Source organism: Triturus cristatus, chromosome 10 (genome assembly GCF_964204655.1).
Source record: "Triturus cristatus chromosome 10, aTriCri1.1, whole genome shotgun sequence".
NCBI lineage: Eukaryota > Metazoa > Chordata > Amphibia > Caudata > Salamandridae > Triturus > Triturus cristatus.
Genome location: NC_140593.1, coordinates 535,549,679 through 535,574,011, shown reverse-complemented (window position 1 = coordinate 535,574,011; position 24,333 = coordinate 535,549,679). Strand labels below are relative to the sequence as shown.

General features: G+C 46.6%; 1 protein-coding gene across 9 annotated transcripts in view; it reads right to left on the bottom strand.

The window, feature by feature from the left end:
- The window catches only part of KMT2C (lysine methyltransferase 2C), a 1,736,691-nt gene that overhangs the window by 1,169,267 nt on the left and 543,091 nt on the right, over nt 1–24,333 (bottom strand). For all 9 annotated transcript variants that reach the window (XM_085632007.1, XM_085632012.1, XM_085632004.1 and 6 more), the window contains exons 17-18: nt 15,329–15,433; nt 14,435–14,616 (exon numbers count right to left, since the gene is read on the bottom strand). In XM_085632007.1, coding sequence (XP_085488133.1) covers nt 14,435–14,616; nt 15,329–15,433 — 287 coding nt within the window. The remainder of the gene's footprint in view (nt 1–14,434; nt 14,617–15,328; nt 15,434–24,333) is intronic.

Genomic DNA, 24,333 nt, shown 5'->3' with positions numbered 1-24,333 from the left:
CTGTTTATTTTTAGAACCAAGCAGGCCTGGTACAGGTAAGCATTAAATACATTTCAGTAATAAGTTACTGGATATAGTAGAGTTTGAAAATGCAATAGAAATTGTACTTTGTTTGATTTACAGGGGAGCAGTAGTAAGCAACACTTAGCAAATACAGTACATTGAAATGAATGGGCTTTTCAGTAAATTGCAGGTAAGTTACTTTTCACGTTACTTTTCTAACTCAGTGCTGAATACCTAGATTCAGCACTGGGACATTTCCTGCAAACAGGTGAGTAAACACGTTTTGGTTATTTTTGCGATTTTTAAAGAATATTTTTAGGTTTCAAAACTCCACACTTCGAAACGTTTTGTAGAAAAAGTGTCAATGTTATCCTATGGAAGGAAAACAGGTTAACGGTTCACTGGTAAGTAATAGATTGTGGAAGCTAAGGTTCTGTGGTTGGGCTCAGGGGTCTCCCAGGGTCAGTGATGCACGGTTGTTGCACCCTCAGCAGCACTAGAGCAGCCGGGTTCAGAGTGTTGAGGCCCTATGTTATCCAATGGGGGATAGGGGTCTCCGGTTGGTGGCTGCTGGCAAGCAGGCCACTGGGTCCTAGGAGCAAAGCTCCTAGGGTTAAGCTCAGGGCAAGTTGGGGACCAAAGTAGCACCAAATGTGCACCCTCAGTGGAACTAGGGCAGCCGGGTGCAGGGTGCTGTTTTGAGGTCGGGTGTGTTGTTGGTTTCAATGGAGAACCTCCGGGACAAAGAAACACTGCAGGCTTGGGGACGAGGATCTTCTGGGTGCGACCACCACTTCGAGGGGTAAGTTGGGATGTCGTGGGTTGGTTAGGCACCGTTGGTTTGGGCACACAAAGCCGTGGGGCATCGGGTGCAGGGGTGCCTTGTGACGTCGTATTTTCTTACCCGCTCTGGTTGCGGTAGGGGTGTCCTCTGGGTAGAGGCTGCAGGCGTCATCTGGAAGATTGAGGCAGGTCAGGGGTCGCCGGATCTCAGGGCAGGATCGCAGGGGGAACCTCTTTGTGGTGTTTTTCCACTTGAGCTCAGGCCGGGTTTGGAAGGTGCAGACTGGGCTGGATTCACGGCCACTGGCTGGCACCGGCAGCTGCAGTTTAAACACGTCCAGTGTTCACGGGAGAAACAGTCTGGGAAGTGAACGCAGGCAGGTCCTCCGGGGTTTGTGAGGTTGCTGGCTGCTGGACACGCCAGGATTTCGCAAGAGCAGGTTCGAGTGGAGACAGGCCTATAGGGCTGGGGCCAAGTCAGTGGGTGTCGTCCTCTTGTTAGCTCTGCATGGCTCTTTGTCCTTCTTTTCTCCTTGTAGGTTGGCTGGATCTCAGGAAGGAAGGTTCAGGGTGCCACCTAAATACTAAATGTAGGGGCGTTAAAGGTAGGTAAAGGGCAGGGACTAATGGGTCCGTTCCCTGGGTTGGGTACACCCCCTATTCAGCCGCACTCCAGTGGGAGGGGGTCAGGAGCCTCTCTCCGGTTGTCTGGCCCCCCCCCCCCACCCTCAAGATGGCGGGGACTCGAGGTTGTGCTTCATCTCGCCTCCCCCACCTGAGGGGTGGAGTTGGCAGAGTTGGGCACACCTCCCTTCCTCACTTGTTTTTCCCGCCGGTTCTCCCGCCCAAAGTGGGGGTAGAACCAGTGGGGACCAGTTGCTGAAAGCAGCAAATGGTCTGGAGAGGCTTACAAAGGTGGCATGCCTTTGAAGCTTCTCCTTCATGAACTCTGCCAAATCCTGGGGGAGGAAGCTTGGCACCTCGTCCCAGGATGTGCATTGTTTCAGGCCCCCAGAGAGCAGCAAGCTCTCGACCCAGGGGTCCAGAAACATGTCTGGTGGCAGCAGCCTAAGCAGCCACTCAGTCAGGTCACTAGGAGTTGGTCGAGTTTCAGGGGGCATCTCTAAGTTCCCCCTGTTGTGCATTTTACATTAAATCCCACACTGGCATCAGTGTGGGTTTAATGTGCTGAGAAATTTGATACCAAACTTCCCAGTCTTCAGTGTAGCCATTATGGTGCTGTGGAGTTTGTAATGACAAACTCCCAGCACCATATACTCTTAATGGCAGCACTGCACTTACAGTGCCCAGGAATGGACTTGGGCACTGTTGGGGTACAGGGCTCATGCACCTGTACCCTCATCACTGGTATAGGGCACCCAGCTAGAGGGGTGACTGATGTATGCCAGGGCAGTGGTTTGTGGGCATGGCACACAGGGATATGTGCCATGTCAACTCTTCACTTTGTTCTGCACCAAGACACGCAGCCTGCAAAGGCAGTGTGTGAGTGTCGTGGTACAGGGCCTCTAAGAGTGGCACAATACGTGCTGAAGCCCTTGGAGGCCTTCTCTGGTCACAGTGCCCTGGGCACCTGGGGTACCATTTACCAGGGGCTGACATGTGGCCAGAGATGCCAATTGGGTTTAGGCTTCAATGCAGTTTTAGGGAAGGAACATAGGCTCTGGGTACCTGATTAGCAGGAACCCAGGGCACACTCAGTCAAAGAACATCAGCAATTCAGCAAAAAGTGGGGGCATACCATACAAGAAAGAGGGCATTTTCTCACAATCGCTGTATACAGGCATGTGACTGCCCTGATCCTCGCCCCTGCCGTGCCTATATAGCGACAGGAAGAGTGATGTTTGGGTTCCGAGGTGCCCATCCCCCAATGACGTTGGATGGCTGCCGTTATTGCTCTGTGGAGCAGGAAGTGACCCTGGGGTATACCCCAGTCTGTCTGGAACTCCTCAAATGGAAGAAGCTCCCCCTCTCTATACAGCTCCTGCCTGTATCCAGTCCTCCAATCTCCTCTGTTGCCCCCTGTGTGGCAGATTATGTATCATCGTCAGTAGGAGGTCTGGTGAGTAGGGGACTCAGCTTTAGGTTCACCATCCCCAGCAACGCCTTATCACCTGTAGTTCATTTGTGCGCTCCTGTGGTATCCCACCGATCCTCTTTAGTGTCCGTAAGAGCACGTCAAGCTTAGGGACATATGGTCCCATCTCTCTTTGCTGCGTCTGTCTTCTCTTCGTGTGTACTGTCCGCAGTTCCCAAGGCCGGTTAAAAGTGGAACCAGCGGCCCAACACTCAGGCTCCACAGTCAGGGCAGTTCCTCAGTTATCAAGTTGCCCCCCTCACCTGTGATCCTCGCTCGTCTCCTGCCTCAGTGAGCAGCGTAGGCCTTGCACGTCTGCTATGCGGGGGTCTCCCTTTCCAGGAAACCCCCACTTTCTCATTTTCTGGGGCAGCACATCTTGCTGCAGCGGCCGCCTATTCCTCTTCCGCAATCAGGACACCTGGGAGGCCCCTCCTGACAGTTCGCGTTGAGGCCCACAGTGCACTTGGTGGCCGGTTATAGTCAGGTTTCAACCTTGTCGGCACACCAGTCAGTCTCTGTGTGGACAGAATTTCGCCAGCTCAGCCCCCAGACTCGGCGGGCCTGTCAGGAAGCATATAACCCCAAGTCTCCTCGGAAGCACACCGCAGCGGCCTATTCAGATGCTGTGGCTGCCAGCTTGCCTGTTCGCCATTACGCTTGTCTCTGACACAATCGTTCTCGGTGCTCCCGGCCCCCGTGCTATTCTCCTTTCAGGATCGCCTTCTGCTCCCAATGGCTAATGCCTCATGCTGGGGCCCCCAGGCTCCGTCAGTGCACACACGATGGCACTGGACACGGCTCCCCACCGGGAGCGCAGATCAAACCTCCCTAATCCATCAACATCAAGCAACGCCCCTCCAATAGATTGCCGTCATATTGTCTGTTTGGAGAAGAACGGTCTTCCTGGTTATACTGGGGAGGATGGCTTTTAGCGCCATCTGAATTGCTATGCGCTCCAGCACATTGATGTGTAGCGTTTGCTGATGACTGGTCCAAGAATCCCGGACCATCATGTCTTCAATATGCATGCCCAACCCTATGAGTGATGCATCTGTGGTGATAGTCACATGTGGGATTGGGTCCAAAAAAGTTCTGCCCTTGAGGACATTTTCTGTGTCTCACCAATGCAATCATTGATGGACCCTGGGCGCAACCAACACTAGATCCTGTACACTGCCCCCGCCTGTGACCACTGAGATAACAGATGGCTCATCACTGTTCTGACTTGGCAGGCGTCGATGTGGCTGAAAAAGAACCAGTAGGTTCAGGAAATTGAGAACCCGCTGGGTATTAGGGTATGTTGTGACTGAGACTGAATTAAGGATTGCTCCCAATAGGGCTTTATCTGAAGAGGCTGTAAATGTGATTTGGTGGTATTTATGGTGAACCCTAATTTGTGTAACATATTGATGGTGGCCTGTGTATCATGAAGGCACCTGTGAACTCTTGATCAACTTATCGTTGGAGATAAGGGAAGACATGAATGTTGTGTCTTCTCAGATAAGCTGCCACTACTGCTAGGCATTTGGTAAACACTCTTGAGGCGGGTTTCACCCCAAACAGCAGAACCTTTAACTATTGAGGACTTCCACTTACCACAAATCTTAAATACCCGCAATGTTCTGGGTGAATCGGTATATGAAAATGTGAGTCCTTCAGGTTGAGCACCATCATGAACATGCATTCTTGCAGCAGTGTTATTACATCCGGTAGTGCCACCGTGTTCAAGTGTACTGACAGACTAACAATTGAGAGGGCGTAGTAGGTCCAGTATGAGTCTGAGCGTCCCGTATTAAAAATTATACGGAGAATACCTCTATTCTGAGGGTCTGTCTGCATGGAGGAATGTTTGGGGGAATAGAAGAAAGCTCTAGGCAGTACTGGTCTGATATTATCTCTGGCCACAGGTGGTGAAACCATTGCAGCCTTTTCTTGACAGGTGTCGTGTGTACGGGAGAAATGTGTGGTGGATAATTGCTTGGAGGTGGAGGCTCCCTTTCCTGGAGTTCCCCTATCTCTACCTCTCTGGCACCCCTTCCTTGAAGCCTCCTCTGTAGTAACTTCTACCGCCTTGCTGGTGATATGTTTGCTGCTGCTTTTGATATGTCAGGTTGACAGAGCTGGTAGTCTTGGAGGCCTCTCTGCTCTGATGTCTACGAAAGGACTGCTGATGTGATGTAGTGGACTGCAGTGTCCCCATGGGTTTTGCAGTCTCTGTATCCTTCTTTATATTTTCTAACAGTGAATCTACCTTAAGCCCGAAAAGATGCTCTCCATCAAATGAGACGTTAAGCAGTTGTGGCACATCAGGTTTGAACCCAGAGATGCACAGCCAGGCATGCCTACGCAGGATGATTGAGTTTATCCCTCTTGCTGCAGTGTCCACGCAGTGTAGGGCGCAGCTTACAGCTGCATTTGAGATTTGTCTACCTACAGCGAGTCTGTGTCATAGGTATAAGGACTAGGGTTCTCTGTGTCTGCATCATCTAAATGTGTGGATATTGGTAACACAGGTTGTAGAGGTGATCTAACGTCAAGTAGCATAGGACTAGTAGCCTTATGCCTTATACTATTCTTCTTAGGAGAGGCTGTGGTAGTTGTGTCCAGCGTTTTTCCCTTGTGGGCCTTATCAGGTAAACGTTCCTCTTCCAAAGAACGTTTTTTTTTTTTAACCATTAGTTCTTGCAAGTTTTCAAAATCATTTCCCTCCATATCCACAGAGGTTGTGGTTTTATTTTTCTTGGGCCATATGTTCTTATCATTTTTTTTCCTTCCTGTGCTCTACTAGAGTGTCGGATGTTAATGATGATGGTTTCTACGGAGACGACATATGGGGTATGCTGTGTCGCCGATATACGTTTGGTCGGCTCTGATGGCTTTGTTGACTACTAAGGACGGAGGGGAGTCGAAAGTTTCTTCGGCGCCATAGGCTGAGCAGGTGTCAATGGCTTTGTCTGCATCAAGTGCTGATGCAGCTGCGAGGGCTGTATGTTCCCTCCATGTCGGTGTCTGTGGGCAGGAGCCCGACTGGGATTGAGCGCAATCTCGTCCTGTTTCGGCTCTAAAGCACAGGCTGTGGTGCACCAAGGTGATTGTGGGAGGGCTGTTGGGGTAGTGTTTTAGTATGTGTGAGATTTTGGGGACCTTAAGAACTCACAGCCCTTGGCGTTGTCGTCACCCTGGGCCCCAATCCCGATGCGGTTTGTTCTTCCAGAAGTTCCACAACCAACATTGTCGTGATCTTCCTCCTCATGTTGGCTGGAGTCATCAGAAGCAACATATTGCAGACTGCACACTATGGCGCCCCTTCTACAGGAACAAAAAGAACTATTGATGAACAGAATGCAGAACAATGTCATACATTCACCCCAGTACAGAGATCCGGGCCTAAATCCATCGTTTTTTTGCTCACCATGCCATCCCAGTTTAGACCCAGCCATATGCAAATCAGTCTTGACCCTGTCCCCAATGGGAACAGTCCAGCCCGAATTGCCAGGTCAGGTCCTCCCTGGACTGGAAACAAGAATCCTAGGACCGGTTTCGGGGTTTCACCCCTCTTCAGCCAGGATAGCTTGATTCCAGTGGCATGGAGAGCACGGGGCTCACGTCTGAGCATACCCGTCCCACTTGGGGTGACAAATGCAAAAAAAAAAGTATTGATGGACAGAATGCAGAACAATGTCATACATTCACCCCAGTACAGAGATCTGGGCCTAAATCCATCGTTTTTTTGCTCACAATGCCATTCCAGTTTGGACCTAGCCATATGCAAATCAGTCTTGACCCTTTTCCCAATGGGAACAGTCCAGCCCAAACTGCGAGGCCAGGTCCTCCCTGGACTGGAAAAAAGCATTCTAGGACCGGTTTTGGGGTTTCATCCCTCTTCAGCCAGGATAGCTTGATTCCAGTGGCATGGAGAGCACGGGACTCACGTCTGAGCATATCCGTCCCACTTGGGGTAACATTGTCCCCAATGGGAACAGTCCAGCCCGAACTGCCAGGCCAGGTCCTCCAATTGTATGTCTTTTGCCTTCTACAGGAATGTCGTCATCCTCCTCATCGCCAATCTCTCGTTTCCTGTTCTTCAACTGCAGAGAATTCAGCCTCTGTCGCCATCTCCATTTCACAAGCTAGGCGTTGGTTACTCCTAAAGCATAAGGTTTTCTTATTCCTGAACAGGCCGCAGGCAGCGCAGTTCAACCAGTTGTGCTCCTGCGACAAGCAAAGGTTGCAGACATCATGCTGATCATAGTGTTCCTATTTTGCCCTGCACTTAGAGCACTTACTTTAAAGTCTTTTTTTTTTTTACCTTCCATCACCCAGAGCTGAACATTCTCAGCTGAATTTGGCAGAGGGCTCTTCTGTTGAAGCCGGCCCGAACGGTGCAATGGAATGGTGCTAAAACTTGAATCAGTCGGTGGAAGGGGAGTTGGATTCTTTGAGTAGAAGCAGCCACGAGTCTGATGTGCTCCCAAGGGCAGCAAGGGCGTCAAAGATGCAGAGGTCCAGCACAAATTGTTCAAACTCGATGGTGGAAAAAACAATTCAACAATGGAACCGTTGAACATGTGGGCATTCTCTCGAAGAGGAGCCTCGACGTTACGTCAGCAATAAAAGACTTCAAGAAAAACTAGTTGCAGCATCCGAGCCCAACACTAGATGGCAAGGGTGTGCATAGCATGTGAATCTACAGCCGACATGCTACAAATCTGGATTTCTGGTGAATGCTATACCTTCCCATCCATTCCTCACCTTCTGAATATTCCAGAGGCTAGACTGGATACAGAGACAAATTCTCTAACAGTAGCTGCCAGTGGAGCCACATGACTCCAGTCGCAGCTCCGCCCACCCAAAATTTTACAAAACCAGTCTCAATACAGCTCTGCCTGGCAGGGTCGTGTTAGTTCCATACTTTTTTCCATGAACAACGGAGGCACACAGGGACGAACTAAAAGGCCTTAAAAACAACAGACTTATTTTTTTTTAAACCACAGAGAAGTATCAACTTGGGAACATTATGAAGGACTATGCATCAGAAGGGGCAGAGAAAGGGCAATGAGGAATCTGCAGGAAAATATTGCATCCATCAGAAGGAAAATGTAACTTACCATGTATCAAACTGTTCTTAGTGTCCAGTGCTGTAGATTCACATGCTCTGCTTAATCCTGCCATCTACTGTTCAGTCCGGACGTTTGCAAGTTTTTGTTTATCTTTTAGCCAAGTTATTGTTTTTCGAGTTACAGGGCCTACTGTGGTTCCACGCTAAGTTCTAATGCACTAGGTCAAAGACTGCACCTTCAGATTGTTTTTCACTCAGTGGAATGTAGGGAACTAAGACAGAATATCAACGGCACTATGAACAGATGATTACAGCGTAAGCACCATTTTCTGTTCATAGCATGTGTTGCTGTAGATACACATGCTCTAAGTAGACTTTAAAACAGTACTTTCTCACAATCAGTGGCTAGCATGTAGATGACCTAGATGTCTGGAATAATGTCCTAAAGACCATTTGGGCAACCATTGCTTGCTGTCTAGAAGGTACATCTACACAATATTTACTAAATGTGTGAGGTTTGACAGAGCCGCTGCCTTACAAATGTCTGCTAATGGAATGTTAACTAAGATGTCCATGGATGCTGCATTCGTTCTGGTAGACTGGGCTCTAGGTCTTTCCAAAAGAGCTCTTTTGGCCTTGTGATAGCAAATTTGGATACATTAAACTATCCGCCTAACAATTCCTGCTTTTGATATAGATTATCCTTTGTGAAGTTTTGCAAAGGCTCCAAATAGCTGAATAGTTTGGCAATGAGATGTTCTATCAACGCAGTACACAAGGGCATGTTTCACATCTAGAGTAGGTATGACTCTCTCTGCTACAGAGTCTGGGGAAAAAACAAGGAGTTCTATAGTTTGATTAAAGGTGGAAACTACTTTGGGAAGTCAATTGAGATTTGTCCCAAGAACTACTCGGTCTTCATGGACCTGTATAAAAGGTTCATGTAATCTGAAAGCTTGTATCTCACTAATACGGCGTACAAAGCTTTTGCCACCAGAAAAGCTACTTCTAGGAAAGAAAGTGTATGTTACAGGAATGTTATGGTTCGAATGGGGAACACATGAGTATGGTGAGTACAAATTTAAGATTCCACACAGCAGCTGGTGGGACCATTGGAGGGATAACCCTTTTCAGGCTCTCCATGAAAGCTTTAACCACTGGAATGCAGATAAGGGACAAATGTTGCCTGTTTTGTTTGTAAGCTGCAACTGCTGTTAAATGTATTCGTATAGAGTTATAGGCTAATCCTGCCTTTTGCAAAAGAAGTAATAATGTCTTGAACAACAGGTACAATACAACAGCGGACAAACTGTTTCCACTTGGCAGTGTAGCAAGCACGTGAAGTGGTCTAAGAGACTCCTTGAGAATGTCCATACATTCTTGAGGTATGCCTAAACAGACAAATTCTAAGACCTCAGGTGCCAAATCCTGAGATTGAGCAGTAGGAGATCTGGGTGTATGAAGAGCAGATTGGTTATGTTGGGGAGCTTCTCGTACAAGCGGATGGACATTTCTAGTAGGGCACAGGACCGTGACTGTCTTGCCCAGGTAGTGGCTACTAGTATGAGGGCTTGTGAAGTTTGGCGCATCTTTTGTTCTACTTGTAGAAGAGGCAGAAAAGTGTAAGCAAATATCCCTAACCAGCTGATCCATACAGCATTGCCCACGGAACATGTGAGGGTACCTGGAGGTGATGTTTGGCCATTTTGTGTACTCTTGGTGGTAAATAGGTCTACTTTGTGAGTGTCCTAGTGGTCGAAATACTGTTACAGAATCTGTGGGTGGAGTTCCCACTCATGGACTTGTTGATGAGTCCTGCCTAACAGGTCTGCAAAGTTGTTTTCCAACCCTGATAAATATTCTGGCATCAGGTGAATACATTGGTGGAGGACCCAATGCCACAATGACTGTGTTGGGAGACTGAGAGGTAGGGAGTGGGTACCCCTATTTTTGTAGGTAGTACATAGCTATCATATTGTTGGTCCGGTTGAGGACCACTTTGTTGCAAATAAGTAGTTGGAGGGCTTTGAGAGCTAGTTGGACAGCGAGGAGCTTCAAATAGTTGATATGATGAGCTTGTCGGCTTGGAGACCATAAATCTTGAACTGCCTTGGGACTGAGGTGAGCTCCCCACCCGGCTTGTGAGGTGTTCATTGTAATGGTCATCTGCAGATAGAATCTTGAAAAAGTCTGCCTGTCAGTTAATTGTTGCTGTTCTACCACTGAAGAGAACAATGGGTGCTGGCCGTTCCCAGTATTGACCATTGTGCTGCTAGGCATTGTTTTAGGGGACGCATGTGTAGGCCAGCGTGGGGAACAATTGCAATACAAGAGACGATCATGCTTAATGGGGCATCATGGTTTAGACAGCGAGTTGAATTTGTGACTGAATAAAGAGATACTAGCTCCCCAACGGAAACAAATTTTGTGGACTGGGGTAAGCTTTGCCTACGACCGAGTTCTGAAGCACCCAGAGAAAAGGTTGTATAAGGAGTGGTTGTAGGAGAGATTAGACAGAATTAATAGTAAAATACGGATTCTGAAGAAGTGAAATGTGTATGGTTTAGGCACAGCTGGTGGCTTGAGCTCTTGATCTTTCTATCTTCTAGGAAGGGAGAATACATGAATTCCTAGCATTCTTAGGTGTGCTGCTACTGCTGTGAATACTCCTGGGGCAGTGGTGACAACAAAAGGAATTACTTTGAACTGGTAGGGCTTCCCACTTACCACAGGTAATGTTGGTGGATGGGAGGGATGGAGATGTAGAAGTAGGCATCCTTGAGACCTAGAGTTGCCAAGTAGTCACCTTGCAGGAGTAGATATATCACATCCTGGCACATTACTATGTGAAAATGCTCTGAAAGAATGTATGTTGAGTGGCCTGAGGTCTAGAATGTGTCTGAGTGAGCTGTCCTTTTTGGGCATGAGGAAGTAAAGTGATTAAGTTCCCTTGCCGCGCTGCTTTTGGGTACTGGCTTGACTGCACCCCTTTGAAGGAGCTCCAACCCCTCTTCCTGTAGCAGACGGTGGTGATCACTGCTTAGCACGAGTTTGAGTGGTCGCATATTTGGTGATATTAAAATGAGTTCTAAGTAATACCCATGTTGGCTTATGCCTAGTACTCAACTGTCTGTTAAGCTCTCCCCCCAATAGACTAGGAAATCTTGAGGCTTGCCCCAGACAGAGGTTGGTTGATCGGAGGAAGGAAAAGGGAGTTAGTGTTTGCTTGCGGAGCGTCATTTCTAAAAATCTCCTTTAATTCCGCCCCGCCTCTAGAAAAATCCTTTGGTGTCTGTTGATGGTAGTCTTGTGGCTGCTTCTGGTAGGGTGAGGTGGTGTCTGGAGGCGTAGTTTTAGCACCGGCTTGAAACTGATGTCTCCAAAAGGAGCCCCTTGGTGTTGCTGTATGAAGAGCACCCACAGCTTTTGTTGTGTCTGCATCTTTTTTAGCTTCTCCAACATCTGGACAACGTTGGGTTCAAAAAGATGTTCACCAACAAACAGCATGTTAATCAAATGTTGCTGAACTCCTAGCTTGAAGCCAGAAAGACATAGCAGTCACCTAATCAGTACACTAGCAAATATACCCCTTGCCACAGTGTAAGCAGCATAGAGGGCATAAAGAATATTGGTCTAGGAAATTCACCTTCCCTCTGCTACAAGTTCAACACCTTTTTGTCTATATGGTTCTGGGAAATGTTTAAGGAGATCACGTACCTCAACCCAGGGTGCCCTGTGATATCTATAGATCAAACCAACAGAAACAGCGATTCTTCAATGAGTAGCTGCTTATACTGTTACTCTTTAGCCTGCCGCATTTAACTTTTTGTTCTCTTTATCTGGAAGGGGAGTATATCCTGTTCATTTGTGTGCTTGCATGGAGCGTGGACTAGGCCTGGGCAGTAAACTCCCTTCCGCTCGCGGAATTTGCTGAATTTGGGTAATTACGCATTTCGTGGAGAACACGGTATTGCCAAAAATTCTGTGATCCTTAGCTTTGCGGAATTTTTTGCTTGTTCGCGCTTTCAAAATGTGCTTTCGCAAGATATTTCTCCCCGAGCACGCAAACGGCGTTCGCGAACAAGAAAAAATAATTGCAAACGGGCGGAACAAGCAATTCCACATGTTCCCGGAACTTTTGCGTGCTCGCAGAGATTTTTTACCGTTTCACGGAGCTTTGCGTAGCGCGACTATGCAAATTCTTCCCTCCCCTAGCGTGGACCACAAATGAATCCAGTGGTTGCTGTCCCGTTATGGGGGGTTGATCATTTGGAGAGTTTTTTTTAATCAACACGAGGAATGAAAATTCTAGCCAATGTCATCGGGTGGGAATAGCTTAACCAGATACACATCTGGAGCTGCATCACTTGGAGAAACAACGGTGTAATCCTCTCATGGGTCCTCTACACCAGGTTTATTTGGTGTATCACATGTGTCTACAGTGTGACAAGATCTCCCTACCCCATGTAAAGAGTGAGGTGACTCCTAAGTGTGTGGAGGAAGGGCTGATGGTAGAGGCGGATGAGATGGTTTTATAGGAGGCTGCCTGATGCACTTTCCCTTGGATTTCCCTTACTTTTGGGGAAATGGCATATCAAAAGCAATTTTCTGCTCAAATATTTATAAGGTTTTAGTTGGCAGTGCCAACTTCAAAACATCTTTTGACTCTTAAGGCTGAAGATGGACTTTTAGACCCAAATGTCAGCTTTGTTCTGTGACCAAAGGCAGAGTCTGTCTTGGCTCCAAAGTTTTTGTACGTTGCAAACCATGGCTTGAGAGCAGTGGTGGTCCAGTTGCATGCCTTTTGTATTCCAGGTACACAAAGCTGGCTTTTACTGTGAACGTAATAGCCCTTGGCTCAAGGTTGTTGATATGGGTAGATGTAAACATCAGAGGAAAGTACTCATGGCCTGTGACTTCGATGTCACGTAGACAACTTTGAGTTTTCCCTTCTGCTCTTCCTCAGACTCTGAGGAGAATTCTGCCTCGATGTTCGGAGATAAGTGGGCGATTTCTTGTTCTGATGGTCAAGGTGTTTCTACCTGCCCTGTCTCTAAGTTTTGCTCCCTAAAAATGATCAAGGGTATCTGGTTGCTGCTGCTGCATTTTCTTATGGGCACCATGAGTGTCGAAGGATCTTTTTGGACCGAAGGATAGGGCAGGCAGAACTCACGATGTCCTTGTGTTCCGGGGAGAGACAGAGTCCTAGTGGTGGTCATTCCAAGGGTATTTGGAGTGGCAATGTGAACAATATTGAAAAGGTGCCAGTTTCATCACTAAAACCACATTTTCACTGAGGAAGCTTGAGAGAAAGGGGAAAAAGCCATGACAAGGGCACAAGGCCCTCAACTATCGGATACTGAAGGACCTGGCCACTCTGTACCACACTGCTGGTGCTGAAACATCAGAAAAAGCTGGATCGCTCACAGTCAAAGAAAAGGTCTGACAAACAGCTCTGTTGGCACCAAACACTGAGCCTCCTGGATACACGTCCTGCAACGAATGGAGGAAAAAAACAATCTAACAATTGAGTGCACGGTCAGCATTGCCAACTAAGGGAGGAGTCATCACATCTCGTGACTCGAAAAACTTCTTCAGAAAAAAACAAGCTGCAAAGGTCCGAGCCCAACAGCGGCACAGTAGACACAAGCTTACGGATCAGTGTCAGCCTACAGACACCACATGCAGAAGTTGTTGCAATCAGACAGACATCTACATTTGACAATGTTGACACATTTGGACCACAAGACGTTAGGAGGTCACATTAAACCTAGTATGCCTAATAAATCTTATCTTTGAAGTGGTACAGTCACATTAAGGTCCAAAACCGAATAGCTGCTAGAAGACTACTGCCAGCCTACTGAAAAGTATTTAAATCAATGGGGAAGGTACAGATTTATTTGGAGCAACATATTCATCCTTTACAGGAAAAACCATCAATGTGGGTCAGCTACACTGGATATATGTAGAATTGGTTCTGATCCCTAAGGCTAACAATTGAGAGTTGATTCAGTGTTGGCAGCCTAATGAACAGCAAAAGGGGTTTGAAGGATTTCGCCTTGTATGACAGGCCATGAAAATCAAGCACCAAATGCTCTTTAAAAAAATCTGGCCTAAAGCCATCTTTGTAATTAAAATGTGCACAACTGCAGACCAGAATATCAGGAAGAGCACTTCTTACAAGGAGTGGTAAAAAGAGTTGTCCACACTGGATGGAATTAAATACTTGTGAAATTTTGACCATATTGAAAAGGGAATACTGTATGCCCATTGTAATACTGGCACTTACTCAACCCTGATAATATATGTAAAGGGGTTTACGCGCTTTAGCATGCTGGAGGTTGAAAAAAAAATGTGTGTAATTCTAACAAAAGGAAGCAAAATATCAGTGCCCATTTCTATGCTTGGAGAGCCATGACAACATTGACAAAGACAGAAAGAAAACAAACCATGAGTAGCAAGAAGGAAGATAGATATAAATAAATATCTACCATTTGCACTTCCACCCCCCTTTGGGGACAGTTTGCAAAGGGGGATCCAGGCAGTATGTGTGGTAGCTGATGTCACAATCGTCACAAAGTAGCAGCCGTCCTGGGTCTGTAGCCTTGCCACAAGCTTCACACACTGTACACTCCAAGCACCTCCATCCTTTCTTCAGGATGATTTTTGTGAGCTGCAGAGAAAGATGTGCAGTTAGTCCATGTGTTCCCACACTATCGATCACCACATTAGTTACTGATTCACTGGAGATTTCCATCTCAAAATAGGACCATTTCTTTTATAGTATGCATATTCATGCTACCAATGCTTAGCATATGACATGTTTTATAATTGCATGAGAAATGCAAGTCTAAACATAAGACACCTCAAAAAGACAAAATTAAATCTCTTCTGACATGAAGGATCTTGTGAAACACTTGCTTAAACGGTCCAAGTAGTTTTTAAACTTTTTATTGTTAAAGTTTTAAAAACTTATGAAAATGAAATGCACCTATTACATTATCACATGATTTCATCTCAGTTTAATCTGGCTATAGAGCAATTAATGGAATACAATCTGATGAGCATATATATTTGTGAACTTTAAAGTTAGGTATAATGTCATTCAAGCTGCCAAACATTTATAAATACTGATTCTTGTTTTCGTGCAGGAACTTCAAAATTGTGCCTGTTTTTGACAGCTGTGTAAAGTATACGGGTTCAGTTCAAAATAAATACATGCTTTGGATGTTTTGCTTAACAGGGGAGAGAAAGCATTTCCACAACCAAATGAAAATACATCCACAAAAAGCAGACTTCAAGGCCTGAATTATAGTAGAGATTTCTTCAAGCACTGAACTTGACGGGTGTATACAAGGTACAGTAAAATGAGGTAAAATGCTCACCTTTATATTGACACAGAAAGGATGGTAACATTGACCACACTGCGAGCAAGCGAGCAATCGTCCCTCTGCACCCTGGCCAAAACTGCCACAAACTACACACATGTCCTAAAAGTTTTAGAATAAAAGAAATAATCCATTAAGACAATATCAGTACATTACCTTTCAAACCTTTTCACATTGCCCTATATAATTAGTTGAAATTAAGCATCTGTTAGAGGAGGCTAATGGGAGGTCACATAATTGAAGGCAAACTCAGTTTATATTGAACACGTGTATTAGCAACAGTCAGACAAATAGTCAACCGGTAGTGCAACTGGATACAGTTAGAGTTATAACTGAAATTGAGTTCAAGCTCAAATATCATAACACGTTTTCTTATCTTTCACAAATTCTCTACCAGACGACATAATTTACTTCAAAATCCTTGCCAGAAAACCCAAAGGCTGTACCATAAAACATTAAAACATAATTTTTCAATTCAATTTCTTAGCATTTAATTACACTGGACACAAGTTAAAAAACAAAAATCTGGCTGAAAGTCAATAATAAACAAAAAATCATGGCGTTAAACTACTGTGTCCTTAATGTTGAAAGATTTTCCCTAGCCCTCCAACACTGACAATCCAAATGCATCTGGCTTGTATTTAAATGTGTTCCGGTAACAGACACAGCAGGCACAGAGTGGCACCATTATCCCATGCATGTAAACTAGAAAATGATGGTAGGAACCATCCACACAAAATCGTGTCACTATATGCATGGATAATCATATTAGTCGCAACAGGCAGCTAAACTGGTTACTGGATTTCTAGGATATAATTGTATGCATTTCTCACATGTGCAAAGCTTTGTTATGCATGCTTGACTAAAGTGTTTCAAGACAGATATGTATTCTGTTTTAATTTTTAGGAGCTACAAACTATGCCCAATCTATAAGCTATGCACAATCAAAAGCTTTTAACTATGCTACAATGGAGACATTGGGTCCCTCTTATTTGTTATACAGTATGAAAGGTTGATGTTGGGGTTCAGTTATTCTAGTTGGTGCATCACCTGTTATGCTACTGGTAGCTGTTGATTGCTACCTTACTAAACTATTTTACATGTTATGGTTGCATTAGTGGTGCCCCTACAGGATTCCGGATTTAGTGAATGATACCTGCTGTTGTTCTAATATGCTTTGTATCGTGCACTGCTTGTTGAAATAGCAATAAAAAATGTTTCTTTAAATGGAAGGTTTATGTTTAATTTTTATTTGGTAAGTTCTAGAGTGCTGACAGAGGATCGCGAGACGAGATTCAGAGGGAAGTATGCCCAGGCGAGGAGATATGGAGAGGGAGGTAGACCTGGGAAGGCACTGGCCCAGGACATTAGGCTGCCCCGCTTCGCTAATTACATCCTCGAGGTAGAGGACGGGGAAGGCAACTGTCATAAAGACAGCGACAGGATATTACAGACCTTCACCGACTTCTATAAGGAGCTATACAGATCCAGGGGAGCCAACACGGCTGACTTTTCGTCTTTCTTCGGGGACATCACGCTCGGGTATCTGAGCGATAACCAGAAAGCGTTTCTATGCGAGCCATTCTCTTGCGACGAACTCCGGGAGGCGGTGTTTCAGCTGCGGTCTGGGAAGGCGCCGGGACCGGATGGACTCCCGAGTGACTTCTATAAGCTGTATCTAGATCAGCTAGCCCCGGTTTTACAAGCGGTATATGCTGAGGCTCTGGAGACGCAGTCCTTGCCGCCCACGATGAGGGAAGCCCTCATCATTTCCATCCTGAAGCCCGGGAAACCGGCCAATAAGTGCGACTCATACCGGCCCCTGTCCCTCATCAATGTGGACAGCAAAATACTCACTAAGTTGCTGGCTAACCGGCTGAACCTCCTCATGGACAAGCTGGTTTTGCCAGACCAGGCGGGCTTCATCCCCGGCCGGTCCACGTCACATAACCTCCGCACCCTTTTTTCGATTGTCCAACAGGTGGATCCGCAAATTCCTGTGGCGGCTGTGTTCCTGGATGCCACCAAGGCTTTTGATTCGGTGGAGTGGGAGTACCTGCACGCAGTGCTCTGTTGTATTGGGTTCCCGGTCGGCTTTTCGGCCTGGATCACATTGCTGTATACTAACCCGAGGGCCCGTGTGCACATTAATGGTAGCACGTCCAGAACGATATCGCTGTCCCGGGGCACTAGACAAGGATGTCCGCTATCGCCGCTGCTATTCGCCCTGGCGATGAAGCCATTGGCGGCCAAGGTGCGCCAGTACCACCAGGAAAAGGCACTGCGATGCCTGCTGCGCCCCATCCTGATATCGTTCTACGCGGACGACGTCACCCTGTATGTGAAGGATCCGCGGTGCAACCTAAACCCATTATTGCGGGAGTTTGTGCGGTTTGGGGGACTCTCTGGGGTGCAGATTAATTGGACGAAGTCTCAGATACTCTCTCTCACTCCCGCTGCCACCCCTTGCGTGGTGGACTACCCTCTGGAATGGTGCGACACTTCTGTTCGATACCTGGGGGTAGCCGTCGCCCTTGACAGAGAAGAACTGATTCGGGACAACTACGGGCGAGCAATTGATACGCTTCGCGACACGGTCACGAGGTGGATAGCAATGCCACTGTCCATGGCGGATAGGATCTCCCTTGTTAAGATGGTGGTGCTACCCAAGTTCCTCTATTTTTTTCTGAACATTCCCTATCATCCGGGGCGCAACTTCTTCACCACCCTGCGGACAGAACTGTTGAGATTGGTTTAGGGCGGCAAACAGCCTCGCATAAAATGGGAGACTCTGGCCAGGCCATACGCGATGGGGGGCCTTGAGCTCCCTAACTTCGAATTATACTACATGTGCGCGCAGGCGCACTATGTGCACTATTGGTTTCGCGGCCCAAAATACACTGCGCATGTTGCTACAGAACATTGGCTGGCGGACCCCATCCCGATAGAGGGGGCGGTGTTTCAGACGATGCCGCAGCGAGATAGAGACCCCACAACCATAGACTGCACGGTGCGGGCGTGGCAGTGGATTGCGTGCGGAACGCAGGCCCCCATGATTTATTCCCCCCGATTGCCATTGGTGCACCATCCCGGGCTGACCCTCTTGCAGGAGGGCATCTTCAAAAAATTTAAACGGCAGCGGGGCATACAAACGTGGGGAGATCTATACAGACTTGGGAAATTTGGCACGCTGCAACAGCTGACAGTCATGGACACGTTCCTCTATACCCGGCTGAGAGAGGGAGTGCGGGCCTGTACCCCGAACTACCCGTGGGAGCCACCGCTGCTTCCCCAGCTGCACACACTGCTGGGCGCAAAGACGGCGTCTCATCTGGTGTCCACCCTTTATCGGTCCCTCTACGCGGACTTGAGCCCAACTCATAGCGACGCCCGAGCTAAATGGGAGGGCGAGTTAGGCCGGGAAATCTCTGATCGCGAGTGGCTACACTGCTGCACGCAGACGGAGAGGGTGTCTACTAGCAGCAGACTGCGAATCACGCACTTTAAATATTTACAACGGTATTATTATACGCCTGCCCGCCTGCATAGGTTTGGACTGAGGAGTGATGCTAGGTGCCGCGCTGATGATGCTGATGTGCTGCATTTGGCCTGGAGCTGCCCAGCCCTACAGGACTATTGGGGTCAGATATTTACTGCGGTTGCGAAAATGCTTGATACGACATTGCTGCCGACCCCGTTGATGGGCATATTGGGCTACACGGAGCTGCTCCCGGTGGCTCACAGGAGATTTGCCTCATTTAGTTTTCTCCTGGCTAGGTGGAGGGTGACTTGCAGGTGGGGCAGGGGGAGGGCACCTAAATTTAAGGAATGGCTGGAGACCATGATGCTTTGGCAGGAACAGCTGGCCCTGTACTCTGACCTACTCCCAGCGGCCTCCCGCCCTCAATACATATGGGGGCCCCTGAAGAGTTACCTACTGCGCTACCCGCTGACCCCTGATGCGGTCCCCCCTTCTGCCCTTCCCAGCTAGACGGAGGGTGGTTTCCTGGCGCTGACCTTCTGCGCCCTGTTGCGTGATGGCGCTGTGTGGGGTGGCTTGGGGCGAGCACGCCGGTGGAGGAGGGCGTGGCCCTCTGGGTGCTGCACTACGACCGGGGCGGGGGAGGTGGGCATGGTTTGTGGAGGGGGGGGGGGAGAGAGATGCACCTTGCTGCGTTGGCGCGCCTGTGGACGAGCACTGTCACGAGATCGCCGCTAGGCCTGATTCCCTTGAGCTGCCCTAGCCTGGCCGCCTCGGTTTGTGTCCCCTTGATGTGGCTTTCGTTGTTGCTTTGCTCTAAGGTGTGAAAGAGAGGGTCCCTCTGGCTCATGGTCCGGAGATATTTGTTCTTGCCCACTGACGCGGCCGGCCCGTATGGGTTGTTGGCACCACGCTGTGTACACTTGCTTCACCTTCTTTTCCACATCATTAACTGCTGCCGGCCATGTGTGGTTGTAGGCGAGATGCTGTGTATGTACTTCATTTGTTTATTAAAGGTTTTGGAAAAATAAAAAAAAATAAAAAAAAAAGTTCTAGAGTGCTATTTCACTCACGAAGACCATGCTCATCAGGAAACCTTGAACCCACGTTGGAGGGATTGAAAATGGGGTAGACAGCGCTTGAGGGGCCATTAGCTGCCTGGCCTGTACTGCTCTGGTTACATGATGGCTGGCAACAGATGTCAATGAGTAACTGCGGTGACATGGTAGGAGCCCTGGCAGGGGTAGAGTTTTGGCCTGCAATGTGGTATCCTCTGGCAGCGCTTCCAACCAGTAAACAGCAAAGACCAGCTAGATCCTATTCCAACTACTTGTAGGTGGATTAATCAATTCTGTTTCTACTTTCACATGGGTACGTATGAGAAAGACCAGCTAACTATTACCTACCCTACAACCCAAACTGCGATATTCTCTACACCGATTCTCGCTGTATATCAGGGACGTGTATAGTACATAATGATTTTATATTCCTGACACAATTATGATCTTCAGCATCCTCTTGACACTATGCGCTCATGATGGGACGAGATTGTGCTTCTCGCTTACAGTGGCAGAATAAACTGAAATATCAGACATATGGGGTGGGAATATTAAGACCAATACCAGACTCATCTACAATGGCACAGTTTCAAAAGATGTATGGCCACAATGAGGGATGAACTGCGTGCAGTGACAGATTCACAGAGCACAGCAGTGCAAAATGGTTGTGGAAGGGACTGAACCTCTTCCACGCTGTTTAATGAATGATCTGACAAAGTGAAATCAGTGCAGACAGACAAATCATATTGCTGGGGAGGGGAAGGAACTGAATGATGAAGTGCAGAAGATATGGGAGTTTCTCTTACAGTCACCCACCAGGTGGCAGATGCAGAGGGCAAATCATGTAAGAACAATGCACACACTAACCCAAAGGGGAGAGGTGGAGGTAAGCCAACGCACACCCTCCACACACATTTCAAGATAAAATCACCAAAGTGCGATAGCTAAACAGTGTTTGTCCAATTCTGGTCCCAGCTCTTGAAAAAGCAGCAAACCCTTACTTAAGATCACAAAGGGATATCTTTTTTGTCATAGAGTGCCAGTTAGTCATCAGCGACGACCTCATCGCACCCTGGTAAGATGGTACTACCAGGGCGGACTCCACATTACGAAGGAGTTCTTAATAGAACTTACTGGACAAGATGGGATCCAGACAGACTAAACAATCCTTAAGGTAAACCCAGGGTAATACCTTTAACAGAGGGTACCTTAGGTACAGCTAAAAAGATCCAAAATTGTGTCAGGTGAACAGGTACAATGACCTAACCATCCATATTAAGCCAACATGTTTCTGCCCACATACATGCCGGTACCAGTCAGGGGCATTCGTCAGGGCAGAAAAAAGAAGGGATTCCCATCTTCTATTTCTAACACTAAATCAGTGTGAAGTGCAGAGTTGTCAGAATACGAGTCCTACCTTGATAACCCAGGAAATCAGGGACCCTAAACATGAAAACAATAAAGCCATACTCCATGAGTACAAGATAATATATGCATGGCACTCAAGTGACGATATGCATGCAAGGTGCCCAAACACTCTCAACATAAGTGCTCTAGATATAGCTCTTTCAGCTACGGAAGCTATCAGGTTTTCCTGCCGGTAAACCTCTTGACGAAGTATGTTGGCAGCTTTCTTCTTTACATGAATGTGTCTGGTCACTGTGCACAGAAAATTATAAGTATGAGTAAGTGATGGGGCGCTGCAACTCACGTGTCAATGGTTTTAATGAGTTCTTGGGGGCCTGTGCCCCAGCTGAGTTTGGGCAAGCTCATAAAAAGAATGTTTGATTTTTGGATGCAATAGTGACGTTTTCTTCATTATAACAGATGTTGCAACTTACGTGTGGAAGTTTTAGATAAACACGTGGGAGCCGATGCACCCACTGCCACAAAGGAGTTGGCGCAATCTCTTTCAAAATGGTAAGCATTTTAGACTGTTCTAGAGGGAAGGCGATCTCCAAAATTATGGGGAAAAGGAGGGCCAGCCCTTGGGAACCAATGAACAGGGATGAAAATCTGCTGACACTAGAAGAACCATATGTAGATTGGTGGTAACTCCTCTAACTGCAACTGGCTGCTCACTCATCATACCAACCCACAGCATGCCAGGTAAGGAGGATGCCAGGGGCGCTCTTTCACAGCAACCAATAAAGTTTTTGTGCAGTGAAAATCAAAGCTAGGATTTTCATCAGATGCATGGGTGTCAACTACCAGGATGGCAATGTTACTAGAAGTAATGGAGAACTATGCAAAGCATTTGCTTTATATTTTTATTTCTATATTACACAAGCTGAAGGGGAAATCTGGATGTTTTGAAAGATTTTATGGAGGACCTGCCAGACCAGAGGCTACGTGGGTCAGAGTTTACATAGGAAAAGTGTTTATTTTTTGAGTGAATATCTTTGGCGCCATTTGACAAATCTGCACTAAACTTTCCAAAAACAATGAATCCACCTCAGCTCCTTTCCTGGAGAGTTTTGGGGTGATCCATCAAGCAGGGGCTGAAAAAAACCGCAAAACATGTTTCCCCCATGAAACTTCCATGGGAAAAATTAGACAACAATACAGAGAAAACAGCTCATTAGAATTACACCAAATTTGTCAGAAATCTAGCTCTTTAAAATAGAGGTAGTCTCGCAGTTTGTCCAGCAGCACCATAAACTATACAAATAAAGTATTCTGGTGGCCCAAGAGGGCTTTTCTCCCCTTCGGCCATATTGCTCCTGTGAGAGGCAAAACATCTGCCACCATACGACTCGGAAACTCAGTCTCCGTCTCCTGTAAATCTGAGCATGACATTTGTCTTTTTAAATTTGCAGGACTGTGTGTATCATGCCTTAAATTGTAATGGGGTGGCTGGTACATTTCAATCCCTGTATTTAACAAGCATTGGCATAGCAAATAGGTGTTGCTTTTGGGATCTTATATGTGTTAAGCCATGCAACGGTTGATGTTGTTGCAACAAGGATATTGTGCTGTATAACTAAATACCTCTAAGGTCCCAAAAGCTAGACCCATTGGCTATGCCAATGCTTGTTTAATTGAGACGCTGGTCGAAAAGCAGTTTTAAACTTCGTCAGCGTTTCCTTCAGGGAAAAAGAGTGGAGGGCAAAAAACAGGCGCCAACAGAAATCACCCCCTAAGAAAATAATCCCTTCAGATGCCTATTTGTGCAAAGATGACTGCTGTCACTGCCACTGCAGCCTCTTAAATAGAATGTTTTCCAGGGCTTGACCTCTTGGGGGTAGATACCTGTTCTCTAGGGTTTCAGATGTTTTACCTCTTCTAGATACATCACACGTAATCTGTTTTAGTACGATTTTAAATAGGCCCTTTCAGAATTAAAGGGTATTTACAGGGGCTCTGTAATCCAACAAATCTCTGTGGCAATAAATCTGCATTCTGAAACGAACACTTATCACCGGTCCACCTCTGTTGGTGCCTCGCGCGATGGTGTTCTTTAAAATGTATGCAGTGCTCAGAGCTGGCCTCTTCACTGAGCTTGTCAAATTGGTGTGTCACCCATGGTAACTATTTTAGCAACAGAATATGTACTTGTCCCTTTTTTCAAATGCATTACCCACCCATCCACTAAATCAAAGTAAAGTAGATGGGGTATAGCCAAATACATGCCGCTTGTAGGCGCCATTCACCCAAGTGTCAAAGGACTCTGAAATCACATTTTCCTTGTAAAATTCTTTGGAAATGACCGAAAGTTACCTAGAATGTTCACAGGCACTTTAGCCAGCCTTCAAGTAGCACTGAATATTGCATGATTTCAAACCTTCAAATACATTTTTCAGTTTATTCTATTTATTTTTTACTACATCTGGCCTCAGTGAAGATCTTTTGATTTTAGTAACATTCTAGATACATTATGCTTACTTATAGGAAGGGCCATTGGAACTGTACAATCCTGCGGCCACAGTGTTTTTCACATCATTATTTATCTGCCACATAATCTTCAGATTTTAACAACAAAAAAACATTTGTTTCTAGCTCAAGCAGATCAAAAGTTACTAAAATTGCGGCATTCAGGGCTGCCTTACAGTGGATGGCTCTATGCGAAGGTTTGTATTTCAGTTGCTTATTACTGTATTTGCATCTTAAACTGGTACTGAGAAGGTGAAATATTTGCCCTGACAGTGTTACCATCTGGAAATAATTACAAAATTATGAAGTAAAAACTATACAAAGTGTGCCGCTTTAGGTCGCATAATTTGCCGTTTCTCGCTGCTAAGCTTAGTCAACTATGTTGCATAATGTGGTCCTCCTCATCCACATAATTTAAGGGGCCTTGCTTAGTGGAACATTAAAACAGTCACCTTCGTGCATTAATCTACTTTTGTGTCATTCCCATTTTTCTTCCATCCACTACAGGTACAGCATAGTGCAATGTGTCAGCCCACTTCAGCGACTGGCTAACTTCACTGAGAGCTCTTGCATGATGTGCACTTATATAG